The 16,828-nt window shown below is 46.2% G+C and overlaps 1 protein-coding gene across 2 annotated transcripts in view; it reads right to left on the reverse strand.

Moving 5' to 3' along the window:
- SLC25A1 (solute carrier family 25 member 1) overlaps positions 1-13,106 on the reverse strand; it is a 56,537-nt gene extending 43,431 nt beyond the window's left edge. For both annotated transcript variants that reach the window (XR_014163856.1, XM_081893471.1), the window contains exon 1: positions 12,804-13,106. Coding sequence is in view for 1 of the 2 variants with exons in the window: in XM_081893471.1 (XP_081749597.1) it covers positions 12,804-12,918 (115 nt within the window). In the remaining variant the exon portion in view is untranslated. The remainder of the gene's footprint in view (positions 1-12,803) is intronic.
- Between the last annotated feature and the right edge of the window lie 3,722 nt (positions 13,107-16,828).

Below are 16,828 nucleotides of genomic sequence, written 5' to 3' on the forward strand. Positions count from 1 at the left end.
CGCGTCACCTCTCCAGCCGGGAGAGCGCGCACGGAGCTAAAGCAGCCCCCCGCGACCCTCTCCCGGCTGGAGAGGCGACGCGCGGCTCTGGCAGGAGCCTCCATAACCACGCGTCACCTCTCCAGCCAGGAGAGCGCGTGCAGAGCTAAAGCAGCCCCTCGCGACCCTCTCCTGGCTGGAGAGGTGACGCGCGGCTATGGCAGGAGCCTCCATAGCCGCGCATCACCTCTCCAGCCGGGAGAGCGCGCGCGGGACTAAAGCAGCCCCTCGCGACCCTCTCCCGGGGCTAAAGAAGCCCTCGGTGCACACTGACCCCTCTAGCTCTCCAGGCTTCCAAGGTAGCCGCCTGAACGCACCTTAAATGGCACCTTGTTTTAGAGCGGGAAAACAAGAGGGGGGAAATTCTCCCTCTCTCTGCGCAGCGCTTCCTGCCGCTTTGCTGAAGGGGCGCTGGTCAGAGAGCGGAAGAATTTTTTTCCCTTGTTCTCCCCCCTCTAAAACAAGGTGCATCCTATTGTCCGGTGCGTCCTATGGTGCGAAAAATACGGTACTTCTTTATAACATTTCTGCTAAAGCCATATAACTTCATTCCAGCATCCTTCTAACATTCATTAATTTTACAGTGTTTCTGTAAATAGTCTTTAAATTTTTTCCAATCTTCTTCCACTGACTCTTCTCCCTGGTCTCGGATTCTGCCAGTCATTTCCGCCAGTTCCATGTAGTCCATCAACTTCATCTGCCATTCTTCCCGGGTGGGTAAATCTTGTGTCTTCCAATGCTTTGCTATAAGTATTCTTGCTGCTGTTGTTGCATACATAAAGAAAGTTCTATCCTTCTTTGGCACCAATTGGCCGACCATGCCAGGGGAAAGGCCTCTGGTTTCTTCAGGAAGCATCCTGTTCTCACAGCAGGCAATAGGAAGTCCACAACCAGGACCTCGCCTAACTTGTGTTTTCCAGAAACTGGTATTCAGAGATGTGCAGAGGATATAGTGTACGGCCATCTTGGCTAGAAGCCATTGATCGCCTCCCTCTCCCAAGAATTTGTCAAGTCCTCTTTTAAGGATATTGGTGGTCATCACTACAACCTCAGTTTTGTTCCAGAACCAGGGGGGTGGGGGGGGGAAAGTTTTTTTAACTTTTGAGTTTGTTTTCTGCATGTAGTTTCATGCTGCCTATTTGATCCTCCAGTTCTGCGATTTTATCTCCATTATTGCAGTTTTATTGCAGTGCCATTTCACTGCAATTTCTTTTTATAAGTTCCATTTTGCAAGCTGGCTCCAAGCAGTTTGGCTGGAGAATGGCCAGCGGGAAAAACTAAACAGGTAACTTTGAAAGAATGGGGGAGGTGAAAGAGTGAGAGCTGACAAGTCACGTACAGGCAGACACTTCAAAGCTGGCTGGCCTGTTGTTGTTTGTGGGCTCTCGGCCAAGCTGGGGCTTAAATGAAGCCTGCAATTTATCCCTGAACCCATTTTCAATTCCAGGACTTGGTCCTCAAGGAAGTCTGCTGGAAGTGCAACAGCAGGGATCATTCGGTGTGTAACTTAAGGGTTAATCATATTAATGCAAAAGTCAGCTTGCAAGGGGAGGGGCAATGGAGGGGTTGGTTAACAACCAAGCAGAGTGGCTTGATCCTCACTGAGCCAGTACTGCGCTCTGATTGGCTGCACAGTTCTGAGGTAGTTTTCCCTTTGTATGTTTGGTTGAATGCCTCCCTGCTATGCACAAGGCCTGAACTAAGAAAGACAAAACCTTGTTGAATATACAGAGTACAGTGGTACCTCAGGTTAAGTACTTAATTCATTCCGGAGGTCCGTTCTTAACCTGAAACTGTTCTTAGCCTGAAACACCACTTTAGCTAATGGGGCCTCCTGCTGCTGCCGTGCCGCCGGAGCACAATTTCTGTTCTCATCCTGAAGCAAAGTTCTTAACCCGAGGTACTATTTCTGGGTTAGCGGAGTCTGTAACCTGAAGCGTATGTAACCTGAAGCGTATGTAACCCGAGGTACCGCTGTACAGTAGTATATTTTGGGATATGCTTGCATTTGTTGGCTTTCTTGGTGAGGGGGGTTTAACGTAAGTGAATTGGGAAAACCTGTACTTGAAGTTTGGACGACAAACATCTTTAGATAAATGTTGTTCATATTAAAACTCAATAAAGATTACATTTACAAAAAAAGAAACCTCTCACTTCCTTTCCCCTCAAATTATACGCTGTTTTTGTTCGATTTCTTCAGTAGAATGCCAACAGGACTTTTCTCCCCAGACTGCATCTGGTAATTTAAACAAATCTGCTAACAATAATAAGAATATGCACCTTTCCCACACTGCAGAGAACACACACACATACACACACACCAGCTCTACGGATCATGGATGCTTTAGCTGAAATTCCTGCATTGCAGGGGGTTAGACTAGATGACCTTTGGGATCCTTTCGAACTCTACAATTCTAATATTCTATGATTCACTTCCAATGCCTCTCCCACCTTTTCCTCTGTCCACCTCCAGCATGCGGCCCCCAAAAGCTTGCCTAAAAGCGAACGAGGCCCCCAAACCGAAAACATTCCCCCAGCCCTGCTATTGATCAAGACTTTGAAATAAAAAAATGTAAGCGTGCAAGGTTGATATCCATCAAACACTTGGGAGAGTGGGGCAGAAGGAGGGGGGTAACACTCCAATCTAATCAGACGCCTTTGCTATAAATCAGACGGGAGAATTCTTCATTTGCAGCGCCGAGTCGGCTCATCAAGGCAACCTATTCCAAGCCCCTGCCAACATCTCTCCTTTCCAGAAAGTCCTGGGGCCTGTCATTTAAGATGTTACAGTCCAATGATAAAAGAGACTCTTACGCCCAGAACACAATGCAGGGAGGCAAGAGTGGAAAATACTGGAAAGTACGAAATGGGAGCCTTCTTCTGAGCACAGAGTTTGCTCAGAAAACTGGACTGGTAAACACGGTGGGTCAACAATCGCAGAAGATAACACAGGGATGGTGAAGCAACCTGTTCTGTCCCTCATTTTACAGGAACTGGCCTGTACTTCACGTGTCTCTCGTTTGCACAATCTCTTTGCTATTAAGAAGAGGGGGGGAATGCATTAGCAAGTATGACAAAGGGGTTTTTCTAGCATTTCAGACAAAGGATGTGAAAAAGCTCAAGGCTGCTTTTACAGATTTCTACTTGATGGCTAAAGCCCCCACCGACCTTGAATCCTCAGAAGAACAAAATTGGATCAGTCCAAGATCTCACAGCGGCCAACCAAATGCAAATAGGGATCCCACAAACCCCGTTTCTCGCTGGTGTTCCCCAGCAACTAGCGTGATTTATTTGCCATCTGTCCTGCGCTATAAAGTGCCAGAAACATTACATCTAAATAAAAGGAAAGCAGATGGAAGTGAGAGCTGGACCATAAAGAAGGCTGATCGCCGAAGAATTGATGCTTTTGAATTATGGTGCTGGAGGAGACTCTTGAGCAGGGGTCACAAACCTTTTTCAGCCGTGGGCCGGTCCACCATTCCTCAGACCTTGGGGGGGGGGCTGGACTATATTGGGGGGGGGATGAATGAATTCCTATACCCCACAAATAACCCAGAGATGCATTTTAAATAAAAGCACACACTCTACTCATGTAAAAACATCAGGCAGGCTGCACAAATAACCCAGAGACACATTTCAAATAAAAGGACACATTCTACTCATGTAAAAACACGCTGATTCCTGGACCGGGCCTTAGGTTGCCTACCCCTGCTCTTGAGAGTCCCGTGGACTGCAAGAAGATCAAACCTATCCGTTCTGAAGGAAATCAGCCCTGAGTGCTCACTGGAAGGACAAATCCTGAAGCTGAAACTCCAATACTTTGGCCACCTCATGAGAAGAGAAGACTCCCTGGAAAAGACCCTGATGTTGGGAAAGATGGAGGGCACAAGGAGTAGGGGACGACAGAGGACGAAATGGTTGGACAGTGTTGTCAAAGCTACCAGCATGAGTTTGACCAAACTGCGGGAGGCAGTGGAAGACAGGAGTGCCTGGCGTGCTCTGGTCCAGGGGGTCACGAAGAGTCGGACACGACTGAACGACAACAAAAGGAAACACCAAATAAGACAACCTCACCCCAAAATATCATATAATAGTACACCATAGTACACCAGATGGGCCACATAAACCTCGGCAGGTAGCCCATCTAGGAGAAGGAAAGCTCTGATCCTAAACTTCCACTGCCTTGCAGGATATCTTCAGGAGAAGAAACAGCTAAGGAGCAAACTCTGCACAAATCTGGAGTGGAGTCCTTAAGATGGTTGGATGACGCCTTGTCTGCCTCCTTCCAGCAACTCCTGCAGCCAAGCTGGTGCCAAACGTATCGTTCTGCTTTCCTTTGGTGATGAGGAGGAAGGGAAAGAAGGAACCCGGATGATCTAATACCTTCAGGAAGAAAAGCATTGGCTCTTCCAAAGCACTGGCTCACTTAACATGATACATTGACTCGAGAGTTTACAAGCAAATCAGGCTTGGCATTAGGGAATGGATACATCAGTCAATTTCAGTTCCCTCTCCATTTTTCACACAGATTCAGTTCTCCTAATTTTTGCAGCAATTAGCAACTTTAAATATATATATATATATATATATATATATATATATATATATATATATATATATATATCTTGTGAAAATTCACCAGCCAATCTTAGTGCAAATTTCTCCTAACGAAACACGCTTTTTGCAGGCCGTTCGCCCCAACGTACATATTTTTTGCAAGCTGTTTCCCCAGTATAAAGCAATTGTATATGTTAAGTTTCCCCAATACATGCGTTTTTGTGCAGACTTTCCCCTAATATGTACATACTATTTGGCTGGAGATTTGCACTGCAAAAATTCAGAGAAGTGTTCAGTTGACATGCAGGTTTGAGTTTTAGCCTCATTAAATTGCAAATTGCCCCCCGCTGCCCACAGCACTGTAAGTAATGGTTGATCTACCAGGCCTTTTCATTGGATTACTGTTATCAGCAGATGGATTGTCCCAAAGGACGCTGTTGCTTCACCACAACCCATGGTCCTCTATAAAGAACAGCTATGGCTGCGTGCTTCGAGCACTCAAGGATGCGCTGCTTGTGCAAGCAAAGGGAATACCCAAGAGACTCCCGTGTGTTTTGGGGATACACATTCTGCTCACATCCCTCTGCAATATGCAAACCATCCTTGACAGATGGATCGACATTAATAGCATTCCTTGGCAGCTGAAAAATCTGAATTCCACCGGACTAGTCTGTGTGGAAAAAAACAACCACTCAGCTTTTCAAGACAGCCTTTGTTCTTTTCACGGCCACAATCAAGCCTTTATTACACTCATTTTGCCGGATCGCTGGCCTACTCACACAAAGCCCACACCTTAAGTGGGTCTCCCTTTCTTACCTCTACGAAGCCCCCCACTCTCTCTGCCCCCAGGTGCTCTCATACCCTTCATCGCTCAAAACTATTCCAAATTTTTGCAAGGACGCACGAAACAAGATTTGTAAACATGCTCTCTCGTCAGAATCGCTCTTTTAGTGTGTTCTGGGCATGGAGACGAACACCCTTTTTCCGTATTCAGAGCGCGCAACCTTTCAAACTGAAAAATGAAGGGTACATGCTGGCAACGTCAGCCAGCTGTCAGGAAGAGGTGCCCACAAAAGCGAGGGAGGGTGACGGATGGATCATTTCAAACCTGTGTGTGCTCACAGAATAAAACCACCAAGGCCTCCTCTCCAAAAAGGGAACTGGTTTTAACCGCTACCTCCCTGGGACAGAGAAATTTAAGAGCCAAGCAAATACGTTGGTGGCGGCAAGTAAAGACTTGACCCAGTGGCAGGGTGTGCTAAAAAGATTGGGATAAAAGAAAGCAGTGGGAAACTAATGTGAATTCATACCCCCCCCCAAAGGAATGGGTTTAAAGAATGGTGAGGGGAAAAGCAATACACATCTATTTATATCCTAAGCACAATAATGCAATCAGTTGTCAAGTAGGCAGCATGGAGACCCGTGAGGAAGACCAAGGTCAAAACGTCTTTGGGTTTTGTGACAGTTTATCTTCCCATACACATAAAAGATGTAGGATGTCGTCACGCTCTGCAGTCACACCAACTGCACTGTGGGGAACGGCTGGCTGGTCCAGGCAAGTTGTTTAATGGAGGTGTCTCTCCCACTTTGGCAAATGTGCCTGCAGAGAGGTTTAACAAAGGGGGGAGAGCCTTTGCGAAGGGCTTCCCGCTGCCTTTAAAAAGAAGGAGGGGCTTGAGGTGAGTTGTGGGAGATTGGCAAGGAGGGTGGGGCAAAGCAAGGGGGGTTGATCAGGAGCGGGGGGAGGGCAAAGGGTAAGCGGGGTTGGTGTGCAATTTTATTTGTCCGGTTTGTTGGCATTTTTGTGCTCCATGACACTTACGAGCTACATTGGTGCAGTTTGAGCATATTTTGCTAATATGCACTGTTTGTTTGCTGAATGGAGTATGACACTGCTTTAAATGCACGGTTCAGATGGGGCCAAAAGGAGTCAATTGAGATGGAGTGGCAATCTGGGAATATAAGGACAGGTGCCAAATTACTACACTTTTCACTCCCAACTGAGCCCAGGGATGGGAAGTCTGGCTGGTGACGAAAAGGTACTTTCAGATCCTAGGACAGGTGAACGGAAGGAAAAGAGATAACATTCTGCAGGACAGTTTTGACGCAATGCCTGTCAGTTCCCAACCTACAATTCTCCAAGCATCTTCAGTCAGGGCCGGTAAAAACGACAGGCTGAAGCTTTGGAGAACTAATGCAGGTCAGTGTAGACCAGAGCTAGTCAACATGGCACCGCTTCCGTAAGTTGTTGGACTCCAACGCCCATCAGCCCCGGTCAACATGGCCGATGGTCAGGGAGGATGGGCGTTTACAGTGGTACCTCGGGTTAAGAATTTAATTCGTTCCGGAGGTCCGTTCTTAACCTGAAACTGTTCTTAACCTGAGGTACCTCAGGTTTAGCTAATGGGGCCTCCCACTGCCGCCAGAGCACGATTTCTGTTCTCATCCTGAGAACACAATAGTACTATTCAGGTACTATTTCTGGGTTAGCAAAGTCTGTAACCTGAAGCGTCTGTAACGGGAAGTGTCTGTAACCCGAGGTACCACTGTATTTATTTTAAATTTGTATACTGTCCTCTATCCATAGATCTCAGGGCAGTTCACAACATAAAAGTACAGTATTTTTTTAAAAAATGGAAAACACGTAATAAAAACAAGAACAGAAACCAACCAACAACACACACACCCAACTTCCAGAAGGACACATATTCCCCACTCGTACTTTATGCGGAGGGTCTCAGCTCAGTTTTAGAGCGCATCCTTTGCATGCAGAGGTCCCAGATCTGTCTCCAGCAGTGTTCAAAATTAGCCAGGTGCCAGGTGCATTTTGCTACTGCCGCAGGTCCGATTGCGACGAAGTGGAGATTTCTGGGGGCCAGGTTAGCAACCACAGTTCAAAAACCTCTCTCCTAGTCCACAGTTAATACCATTTCCATTTCCACTGTGTGTGTTCCCTTCTTGCATACTGGGACTAGGGAATTGTCAAGCAATGTTGCTGAGATAATATAAGCGTAGAATTGTTATTATTATTATACCCTGGTCAGGCCTCTCAGCCACTCTGGGCAGCTTCCAACAGGATATTAAAAGGTAAAGGTACCCCTGACCATTAGGTCCAGTCGCAGACAACTCTGGGGTTGCGGTGCTCATCTCGCTTTATTGGCCGAGGGAGCCAGCATACAGCTTCCGGGTCATGTGGCCAGCAGGACTAAGCCGCTTCTGGCGAACCAGAGCAGCGCACGTAAACACCGTTTACCTTCCCGCCAGAGCGGTACCTATTTATCTACTTGCAGTTCATGCTTTCGAACTGCTAGGTTGGTAGGAGAAGGGACTGAGCAACGGGACCTCACCCCGTCGTGGCGATTTGAACTGCCAACCTTCTGATCGGCAAGCCCTAGGCTCTGTGGTTTAACCCACAGCGCCACCCGCGTCCCAACAGGATATCGAAAACGCAATAAAACATCAGACATAAAAACTTCCCTAAACAGGGCTGCCTTCAGATGTCTTCTAAAAGTCAGATAGTTGTTCATTTCCTTGACATTTGGTGGGAAGACATTCCACAGGGCAGGCACCACCACCAAGAAGGCCCTCTGCCTGGTTCCCTGTAACTTCGCTTCTCGCAGGAGGGAACTGCCAGAAGACCCTCGGAGCTGGACCTCAGTGTCCAGGCGGAACGATGGGGGTGGAGACACTCCTTCAGGTAGCACTGGAAGGGATCTCGAGGGTAATCCAGCCCAACCTCCCTGGCCAATAGACATTCTGTTGTGGCGGCTGCAACGTAGATTCTAGCTGCCATTTGGCCCCCAGGTTATATACCCGAGTTTCTAACGCTGAATTCTCCAGGTAAGACAAGGAAAGAGGCTTGCCCCGAAAAGCTGCTGGCAGTCAGTGCAGACAATACTATGCAAGATGACCACTGGTTTGACTTTGTACAAGTTTGTGCTCCTCGGATATTGGGGAAGAGCCACAGCTCCGTGACAGAACATCTGCCCTGTCTCCTGTTTCAATTCTGCCTGGTTCAATTCCTGGCGCCTCCAACAAAGTTTGGGAATGTTTCCTGTCTGGATCCCAGGAAAGCTGCTGCCAACCAGTGTAAGCAGTACTGAGCAATATAGACCCATGGTCTAGTTCGATGCAAGACAGCCTCCTATGTTCTTGGCTGCTCTAGAGTTGGATAAGAAGCATTTTTAACAAGATAAAGGCATCCCCTGAATTAATTCCCGCCAGTCCTCTTAGACTGGCGGCCGGGAGGCAGCTGATTACCTTTCTCTGGCAGATCAGCTTGTTTAATGCAATTAAGCGCTGGAACAACGCTAGCCATGCGCTCTTGCTCGCTTGCAGATATGTCGCAACTGGCTTTGCAAGAAGGGGAGAGCCCAGCTTGTTCAAACAGCCGTGTCTACAGAGCTGCTGGTGCAAGATTAATGCCGAAACACAAACCCCAGAGCAGCCATCACTGGGGGGAACTGTTCTAAAATTAAGAGAAAAATATGCATTCTAATATTTGGAAGGAAACTGGAGTAAGGGAATCTCCCCCCCAAAAAAAAATTGACAAAAGGCTCCAGAAATTGGAGTCATTTTATAGGCCTAGGCTGAAAGCACACCATACATTTAAAGCACCTAGAAAAAGCAGCACCCCGGAAACTGTAGTTTGTTAAGGGTACTGGGAGTTATAGCTCTTTGGGGGTAAGCTACAGCTCCCAGAATTCTTGGAGTGTGTGCACTTTAAAAGTATGATATGTATACAGCCTTAGATAGCTTTAATAGGGGATATAACAGTTTTACGGAGGACAGAGATCTACCAACAGTCCGAAACATTCATATTAATATACGAGCTGCTCATTTTCTCTTCCTTTATAATGCTGCTCTAATAAGAAACTGTTTTGTTATGAAAAACTGTATTCCATCTCGCATTTCTCATTATAACAATTTGATGTTTTATAACCGTTTTCATTTCATCAGTAAAAGAAGTTACACACAACTATTTAAAATATTAAAAAATAATTACAAATGAATCTTATGCTAAAAAGCAGATTAAAATGCATGTCCACATTTCACATGTTTGGATGGGCTTGCCAAAACAAACATTTATTATTATTATTATTATTATTATTATTATTATTATTATTATTATTATTATTATTATTTATACCCTGCCCATCTGGCTGGGTTTCCCCAGCCACTCTGGATGGCTTCCAGCAAAATATTAAAATACAGTAATTAATCAAATATTAAAAGCTTCCCTAAACAGGGCTGCCTTCAGATGTCTTCTAAAAATCAGATAGTTGTTTATTTTTGCAGGCACCAAAAAGAAAATTAAAAAAAAGTAGTGAAGGCGTCTGCCTGGTGTCAACAAGCAGGGAGTTCCAAAGTCTACCTGTGCTGCCACACTAAAATATTGATTTCTCAGAAGTGCAGGTGTTTTATGTGGAACCAGTAACTGTGCCAGTTTTCTCAAATCAAAGCAGTTGAGTTGGGAATACATGGGAGAAGGCAGTCTCTCAAGTAAACAGATCCCAAACTGTGAAGCGTTTTGTAGTTCATCATAAGATGAGTGGGATCAGACCAAAGGCTCACCTAACCATCGAAACACGGCTTTAGAAAAAAATAAAAAATAAACCAAAACAGGAATTTGTTTCAAAATGGGAGGTCTTTAAAGTTTATAATTATAGCAGTTTAAATTCTGTTGCAGCATTTGAAGAATTTCGCAGTAATAGTTTCAAGTTAGACATGAGGCTTAAGAAATATTTAGAATTAGTTAAATTATGATAAAAGTGTATATGGGCAACAAGTAATACATAAATGAAATAAGGAATAGACTGGAGGTCGGGTCTATAGCTCTATGACCAATGTTCGCTTTATTGTTATTTTTGTTTGTATTTTTGCTTTCTTTCCTTTTTTTCAGTTGTATCGATAGAAAATCAAATTTAAAAAGAAAGAAACATGGCTTTAGGAATTATTATTTTTAAACAAAAACTTTTTTTGCTAAGCATCTGCCATTATCCTCAAGCACCAGAACTAACAAATAGTCATTTTAACCACCAATCAGGAAGAAGACCCTCCAAAAGAAGTGTTGTTGAGCAGATACGGAAAAGACAAGTCTTTGGAAGCAGCCAGATTTTTAGGTGTCAAAACCAAAGCACCAGGCATTGCATTAAAAGTCCAGAGAACATTAGGTGCTTTTCATTGGTTATGCATCAATATTATTTGCACCTGCAAAAGTTTTGGGGCTGTTGCACATACAGTGGTACCTCGGGTTAAGTACTTAATTCGTTCCGGAGGTCCGTTCTTAACCTGAAACTGTGCTTAACCTGAAGCACCACTTCAGCTAATGGGGCCTTCTGCTGCTGCCGCACGGCCAGAACCCAATTTCTGTTCTTACCCTGAAGTAAAGTTCTTAACCCGAGGTACTATTTCTGAGTTAGCGGAGTCTGTGACCTGAAGCATATGTAACCTGAGGTATGTAACTGTACTTACTTTCCAACCAGCGCATATCCTAGAAGAGGGGTCAGTAAACTTTTTCAGCAGGGGGCCGGTCCACTGTCCCTCATACCTTGTGGGGGGCCGGACTATATTTTTGGGGGGGAGGGAAATGAACGAATTCCTATGCCCCACAAATAACCCAGAGATGCATTTTAAATAAAAGGACACATTCTACTCATGTAAAAACACACTGATTCCTGGACTGTCCGGGGGCCGGATTTAGAAGGCGATTGGGCCGGATCTGACCCCAGGGCCTCAGTTTGCCTACCCATGTCCTAGAACTTCCTGATGAAATCCTATAGCTTTTCACACCACAAATGTTCTAGCGGAGAGTCCACTCTTTTGCTGTGCCACTCCAGAAACCGACAATATGGTAGCCACAGGGAACAAGTACAGTGGTACCTCGGGTTAAGTACTTAATTTGTTCCGGAGGTGCGTACTTAACCTAAAACTGTTCTTAACCTGAAGCACCACTTTAGCTAATGGGGCCTCCCACTGCTGCTGCGCCGCCGGAGCATGCTTTCTGTTCTCATCCTGAAGCAAAGTTCTTAACCCGAGGTACTATTTCTGGGTTAGCGGAGTCTGTAACCTGAAGCGTATGTAACCTGAAGTGTATGTAACCCGAGGTACCGCTGTACAGTAATAGATCAGAATTAAATCCACTGTCGATGCATTGTTATCTCATCTAGAACGCTTTGCAGAACGCACCCACAACGGAACACCATTGCAGAAGGGCCCATTAACTGTTTCCCTAGAAAGGCGGCTACAGTGGTACCTCGGGTTAAGTACTTAATTTGTTCCGGAGATCCGTACTTAACCTGAAACTGTTCTTAACCTGAAGCACCACTTTAGCTAATGGGGCCTCCTGCTGCTGCCGTGCAATTTCTGTTCTCATCCTGAAGCAAAGTTCTTAACCTGAAGCACTATTTCTGGGTTAACGGAGTCTGTAACCTGAAGCGTATGTAACCTGAAGCGTCTGTAACCCGAGGTACCACTGTACAGTAATAAATTAGAATTAAATCCACTGTCATCTCGTCTAGAACGTTTTGCAGAACGCACCCACAACGGAACACCATTGCGGAAGGGCCCATTAACTGTTTCCCCAGATAGGCGGCTACTCCCATAGCTCAAGAGGCAAAGCAAACCCCAGGGACTAGGAACTTGAGCATCCAGCCAACTAGTCAACAACAGAGAGGCTCGCGCGGGGCGCAGCCCATTCCCATCGGCCAATCAGCAATGAACAGCACCCGAGAAGGGGCGGGGTCGCGAGTGGCTTGTTGTTTCATGTACTACCGGTTGCAAAAAAAAAAGAGAGGAAAGGCGGCGGCTGGAGGGGAGAGATAATAAGACGCACAAAAACACACACACCTCGCAAAGCGGCACCATCTGATCTTTGCACGATTCTTTCCACCAGCTCAGACTTGCTCTTGCAAAAGAGAACTTTGGGTATAAATCAAGAAGCAGGGATCCCTCCCCAAACGAGGAGCTCTTAACAAAACCCGCTTTGGGAAGGGGGAAGTTTTGAGTTGCAAACTTTTCCTAGAGGGTGGGGCGCAGTAGGGGGGGGGGATAAAGTTCAAGGCGATTTTTTTTGCGGCACGTTTTTTTAAAAAAATAAATGCAGCAAGCTTTGAGAGCCGATCCACTTTAGAGCAGATCCATTCCCCCCACCCCGTCCAACAAAGTCACAATATAAAAGATTTCTGCAGCCACTCCGGTTTGTTTACCTGCTAAGATGGCTTTGCCCGGATGGGTAAGTTTGGTTTTGCCCGCCGGAGCCGCTGCAGCCAAGCAGCGAGGTCTGGCGAATGGGCTGGCGAAGGGCGTCGAGGATGGAGACATGATGGTTGCAGGATCCGACCCACCGACAGACGGGACAGTTTTGCAAAAGCAGCAGAACTGGCAGGTGGGGGGGGCGAGTTGATCCAAGTGCAAAGGAAGCAGGAGCTGGAGGAAATTGCCAGATCGCTACTGCTGCCGCCGCCGGATCCCCAGCCAGGGCTTCTTCTATATACTGCCGGGAGCCGATCCGATCCAGCTAGCCAAGGCGGGCGCCGCCGCCGCCCCCTTTTCCCGCGAGCGGAGGTGGGGCAGCCCCTAGCCACGCAGCCAGCGTCACGGGCTCGCCATTGGCTTTTAATGCTTGAAGGAGGGACGGGCGGAAAAGGAGGTGGAGGAAGAGGCAGCTGCCAGGATTGGGGCTGCCTCGCTTTTGCTTTCCCCGAAGATCGCACAGTGGGAAGGGACCACGCGGGATCTAGCGCAACCCCCCCCCCTCATTGCAGGAATTTCCCCCGCCGCGCGGGATTCGAACCCAGGACTCTGCGATTAAGATTCTCGCGCTGAGCTGCTGAGCGAGCAACCAGGGAGTGCAAGCGATCCGCTTCTCGGGGGTAGGTGGGGTGTCCGGTTTGCTGGGTGGTGTTTTGGTTTTTTTGCAAAGAGAAGCATGGTGTTAGTGAAAGCAGCGTTGCACAGTTCCTGCTTTGGAGCGGCTGCTTGGCTTGCAGAAGGGGCCCGGCTTCAATCCGCGACATCTCCAGGGACTCCCTTATTTGGAAAGTCTGGGGAGCTGCTGCCAGTCCGTGTAGACAACACTGGGCTAGGCAGAGCGGCAGGTCTGATTTAGGAACACAGGGAAGGGCCTGATTGCGAAGTCTGCTGCTGCTGCTACTGGAGCTTTAAGAACCTGCCTACTATTTAAGGTGGCGCTGCGATTTCTGCAGGGTGAGCAGAAACTACGGAGAAAGTTGCATTTGTTTTGGTTTTTAAAAAATCAGACTCGCTGTTATTTATGAATTAAATTAAACACTGCCATTCTCCGGGTAGTACTTGTGGTCAGAGTCATTCCCTGCCTTCCACGTGCCCCCCACCCCGTGCTGGACCCAGGGAGTCCCGTGCTGGGATGTTTCTCTTTAATGGGGTTTGCCAGTAAAACGTTCTTCGATAACTTTGCATTGTCAATTTCCCAGAACGCTGTTAGCCTTAATGAAGTACAGTGTATTTAGGGAAGTTTTTTAAATGTATTTTTAATCTTTGTTGGAAGCTGCCCAGAGTGGCTGGGGAAATTCAGCCAGATGGGTGGGGTAAAAATGAAAAAATATTATTATTATTATTATCATCATCATCCTCTTCTGTTGGGCTAATTAAATACCCATTAATTCCACTCCACTCTCTCATGTTTCCTACTTCTGCACGTAAGAAGGCATTCATTTTATAGGGAAGACCCACAACTCAGTAATAGTGATGGGCTTTCCTGGAATCTCTCATTAGGGTCAGAGGGATTAAGGCTTTCCCCAAAACCTACTAAGACTGCAGAATGTAAGGGCCGTCAGGATAGGCAGGTTTGGGCTGCATCAGGGAGTCAAGATGCAATCCAACAGGATCTGGAAGGTACAAGCTTCCATCTCTGGCGCCACCTACTGGTGGCCTCCTTGCCTTCGGCCCTACCAGTAATGGGCAACTGCCACCACAGCCCACTTCCTAAATAGTAAGGTCTGTTCAGCACCCCAGTGTTCAAGGAACACAATGAGGTTAAAGGGGCAATGGATGAATTTTGATTACTAGTGGCTATTAAATTTATGCTGGCTCACAGCATTTGAATTAAGGTATGTTCCTTCGTGAGATGGGAAACTCACAATTAACAACTCTAGAACCGTGGTGTGTTGCAGCTCTCCTAAAAAAAAGGAAGCTTAATTCTTTTATTTCAATTTATTAAAACTTGTGGGAATGACAGTATTTCTAAAACAAGTGTTTTCTTTGGTACGATGCACACACATGCCAAGACAGGCAGAGAGAGGGAGGTTAAATGGCCCACTGGCTATGGTGCTTGCTATCTGCAGTTTCTAAAAGGACCTGTAATTATGGTGCTGGAGGAGACTCTTGAGAGTCCCATGGACTGCAAGAAGATCAAACCTATCCATTCTGAAGGAAATCAGCCCTGAGTGCTCACTGGAAGGACAGATCCTGAAGCTGAGGCTCCAATACTTTGGTCACCTCATGAGAAGACTCCCTGGAAAAGACCCTGATGTTGGGAAAGATGGAGGGCACAAAGAGAAGGGGACGACAGAGGACGAGATGGTTGGACAGTGTTCTTGAAGCTACCAGCATGAGTTTGACCAAACTGCAGGAGGCAGTGGAAGACAGGAGTGCCAGGCGTGCTCTGGTCCATGGGGTCACGAAGAGTTGGACACGACTAAATGACTAAACAACAACAATTATTGTACTTGTGTTTTTGTTCTGCTATACAATCATGGCACTTCGGTTCCTAACGCGGACACCAATTAAAATGCAGCCTGACAGTTTAGGGAAATGAACCTCAGATGTGCTGTGCCCATGCAAGGATAAACCCACCACTAATTCCCATCTTGGCAGATGCAAGGGACTTGAAGCATCATTGCGGCCCCTTCTATTAACCTCTCAACAGTGAATCCCTGCCTCCTTCCCATCAACCCTAATCCCTTTATCTGCTGCTTTGGCAACTGCTGGCACAGTAGTGCGTTGCACAACCATCTCAGGTCCTATACAGTCGTACCTTGGAAGTCGAACGGAATCCGTTCTGGAAGTCCGTTTGACTTCCAAAACATTCGGAAACCAAAGTATGGCTTCTGATCAATCGGAAGCCCCGTTGGACGTTTGGCTTCCAAAAAACGTTCGCAAACTGGAACACTCATTCCTGGGTTTGTGGCATTCAGGAGCTAAAACGTCTGAGTTCCAAGGTACGATTGTAATGGGCCGGAGAGACCCTGTTGCTGAAGTCACTGCTGGGTGCTGTCTGGTTAGCACTGACCGTTGACAGGGCCTCTTCAGCCGTAGTTCACCATTTTTGCTTAAGAGACAGGAGGAATTTAAAAAGATTCAACATTCCTGTTCACCTGGAAAATTGATATCTGTAACTGTTCTCAGCCACCTTGAAATTATTTTGTGAATATATGAACATTTACAAATGTTTTTAGATATTAATGCTTTTATTTATTTTGACCATACGGTTTTGCTGCTTTTTTGTTTCCCAGCTTGGGCTCCTTGGGGAAGGAAAAGTCAGGACCAAAGTTTAGTAACAAGCACTATGAAAATCCTACTGTGAGTGGCTATGTATGTACAAGTATCTTTTTAAAAAATATCAGTTTTTCACTGGGGGATTTGTGTTTGGGTGTGTATCTATCATTTCCCTATAACACTTGTTTTTACTTTTTAGTTCAATTGCTTTTTGCTTATTGTAAGCTCCACAAAAATCTCGTGCTAAGGGCCAGCATACACGTCATAAATAAATCAAGTTTCATTAAAGACAAAGCAAAACCCACAACACCTTTGAACTTAGGAATCCTGTACACAGGAATGGCTGCCTGTGGAAAGTTATTTGCCATTTTATTCAGTTTAGCAAGGTTTAAAAAAGGAAGAACGAACCGAGGCAGCATAGGAAAAGGGAAATCGCATGTGGCTGGTGAGCCTTTTAACCATCCAGAAACTTCAAGCATTCAGCCGAGCTTAGTCTTATGAGCTTTCAAGGAGCTCTTGCTTATTATGGTAAAACAGGACCTTGCAAGAGACCGAGATACTTTCAAGGGCAGCAAATGTCAACTGTTTGTGTGCTGTCCTAGACTCGGCCAGTATCTTTGCCACCACATACAAGGGAATAATATTTGGTAAAGGTAAGGCTTGTCTTTGGACTCCAAACTACATCAGAATTGACACCCCTGTGCTTCATGGTTCCCAAATACGAATCAATGGGAAGTTTGGTTTTAACCTTAGGTGA

The sequence above is a fragment of the Podarcis melisellensis genome (genome assembly GCF_964234715.1).
Source record: "Podarcis melisellensis genome assembly, chromosome: 16".
NCBI classification, from domain to species: Eukaryota; Metazoa; Chordata; class Lepidosauria; order Squamata; family Lacertidae; genus Podarcis; species Podarcis melisellensis.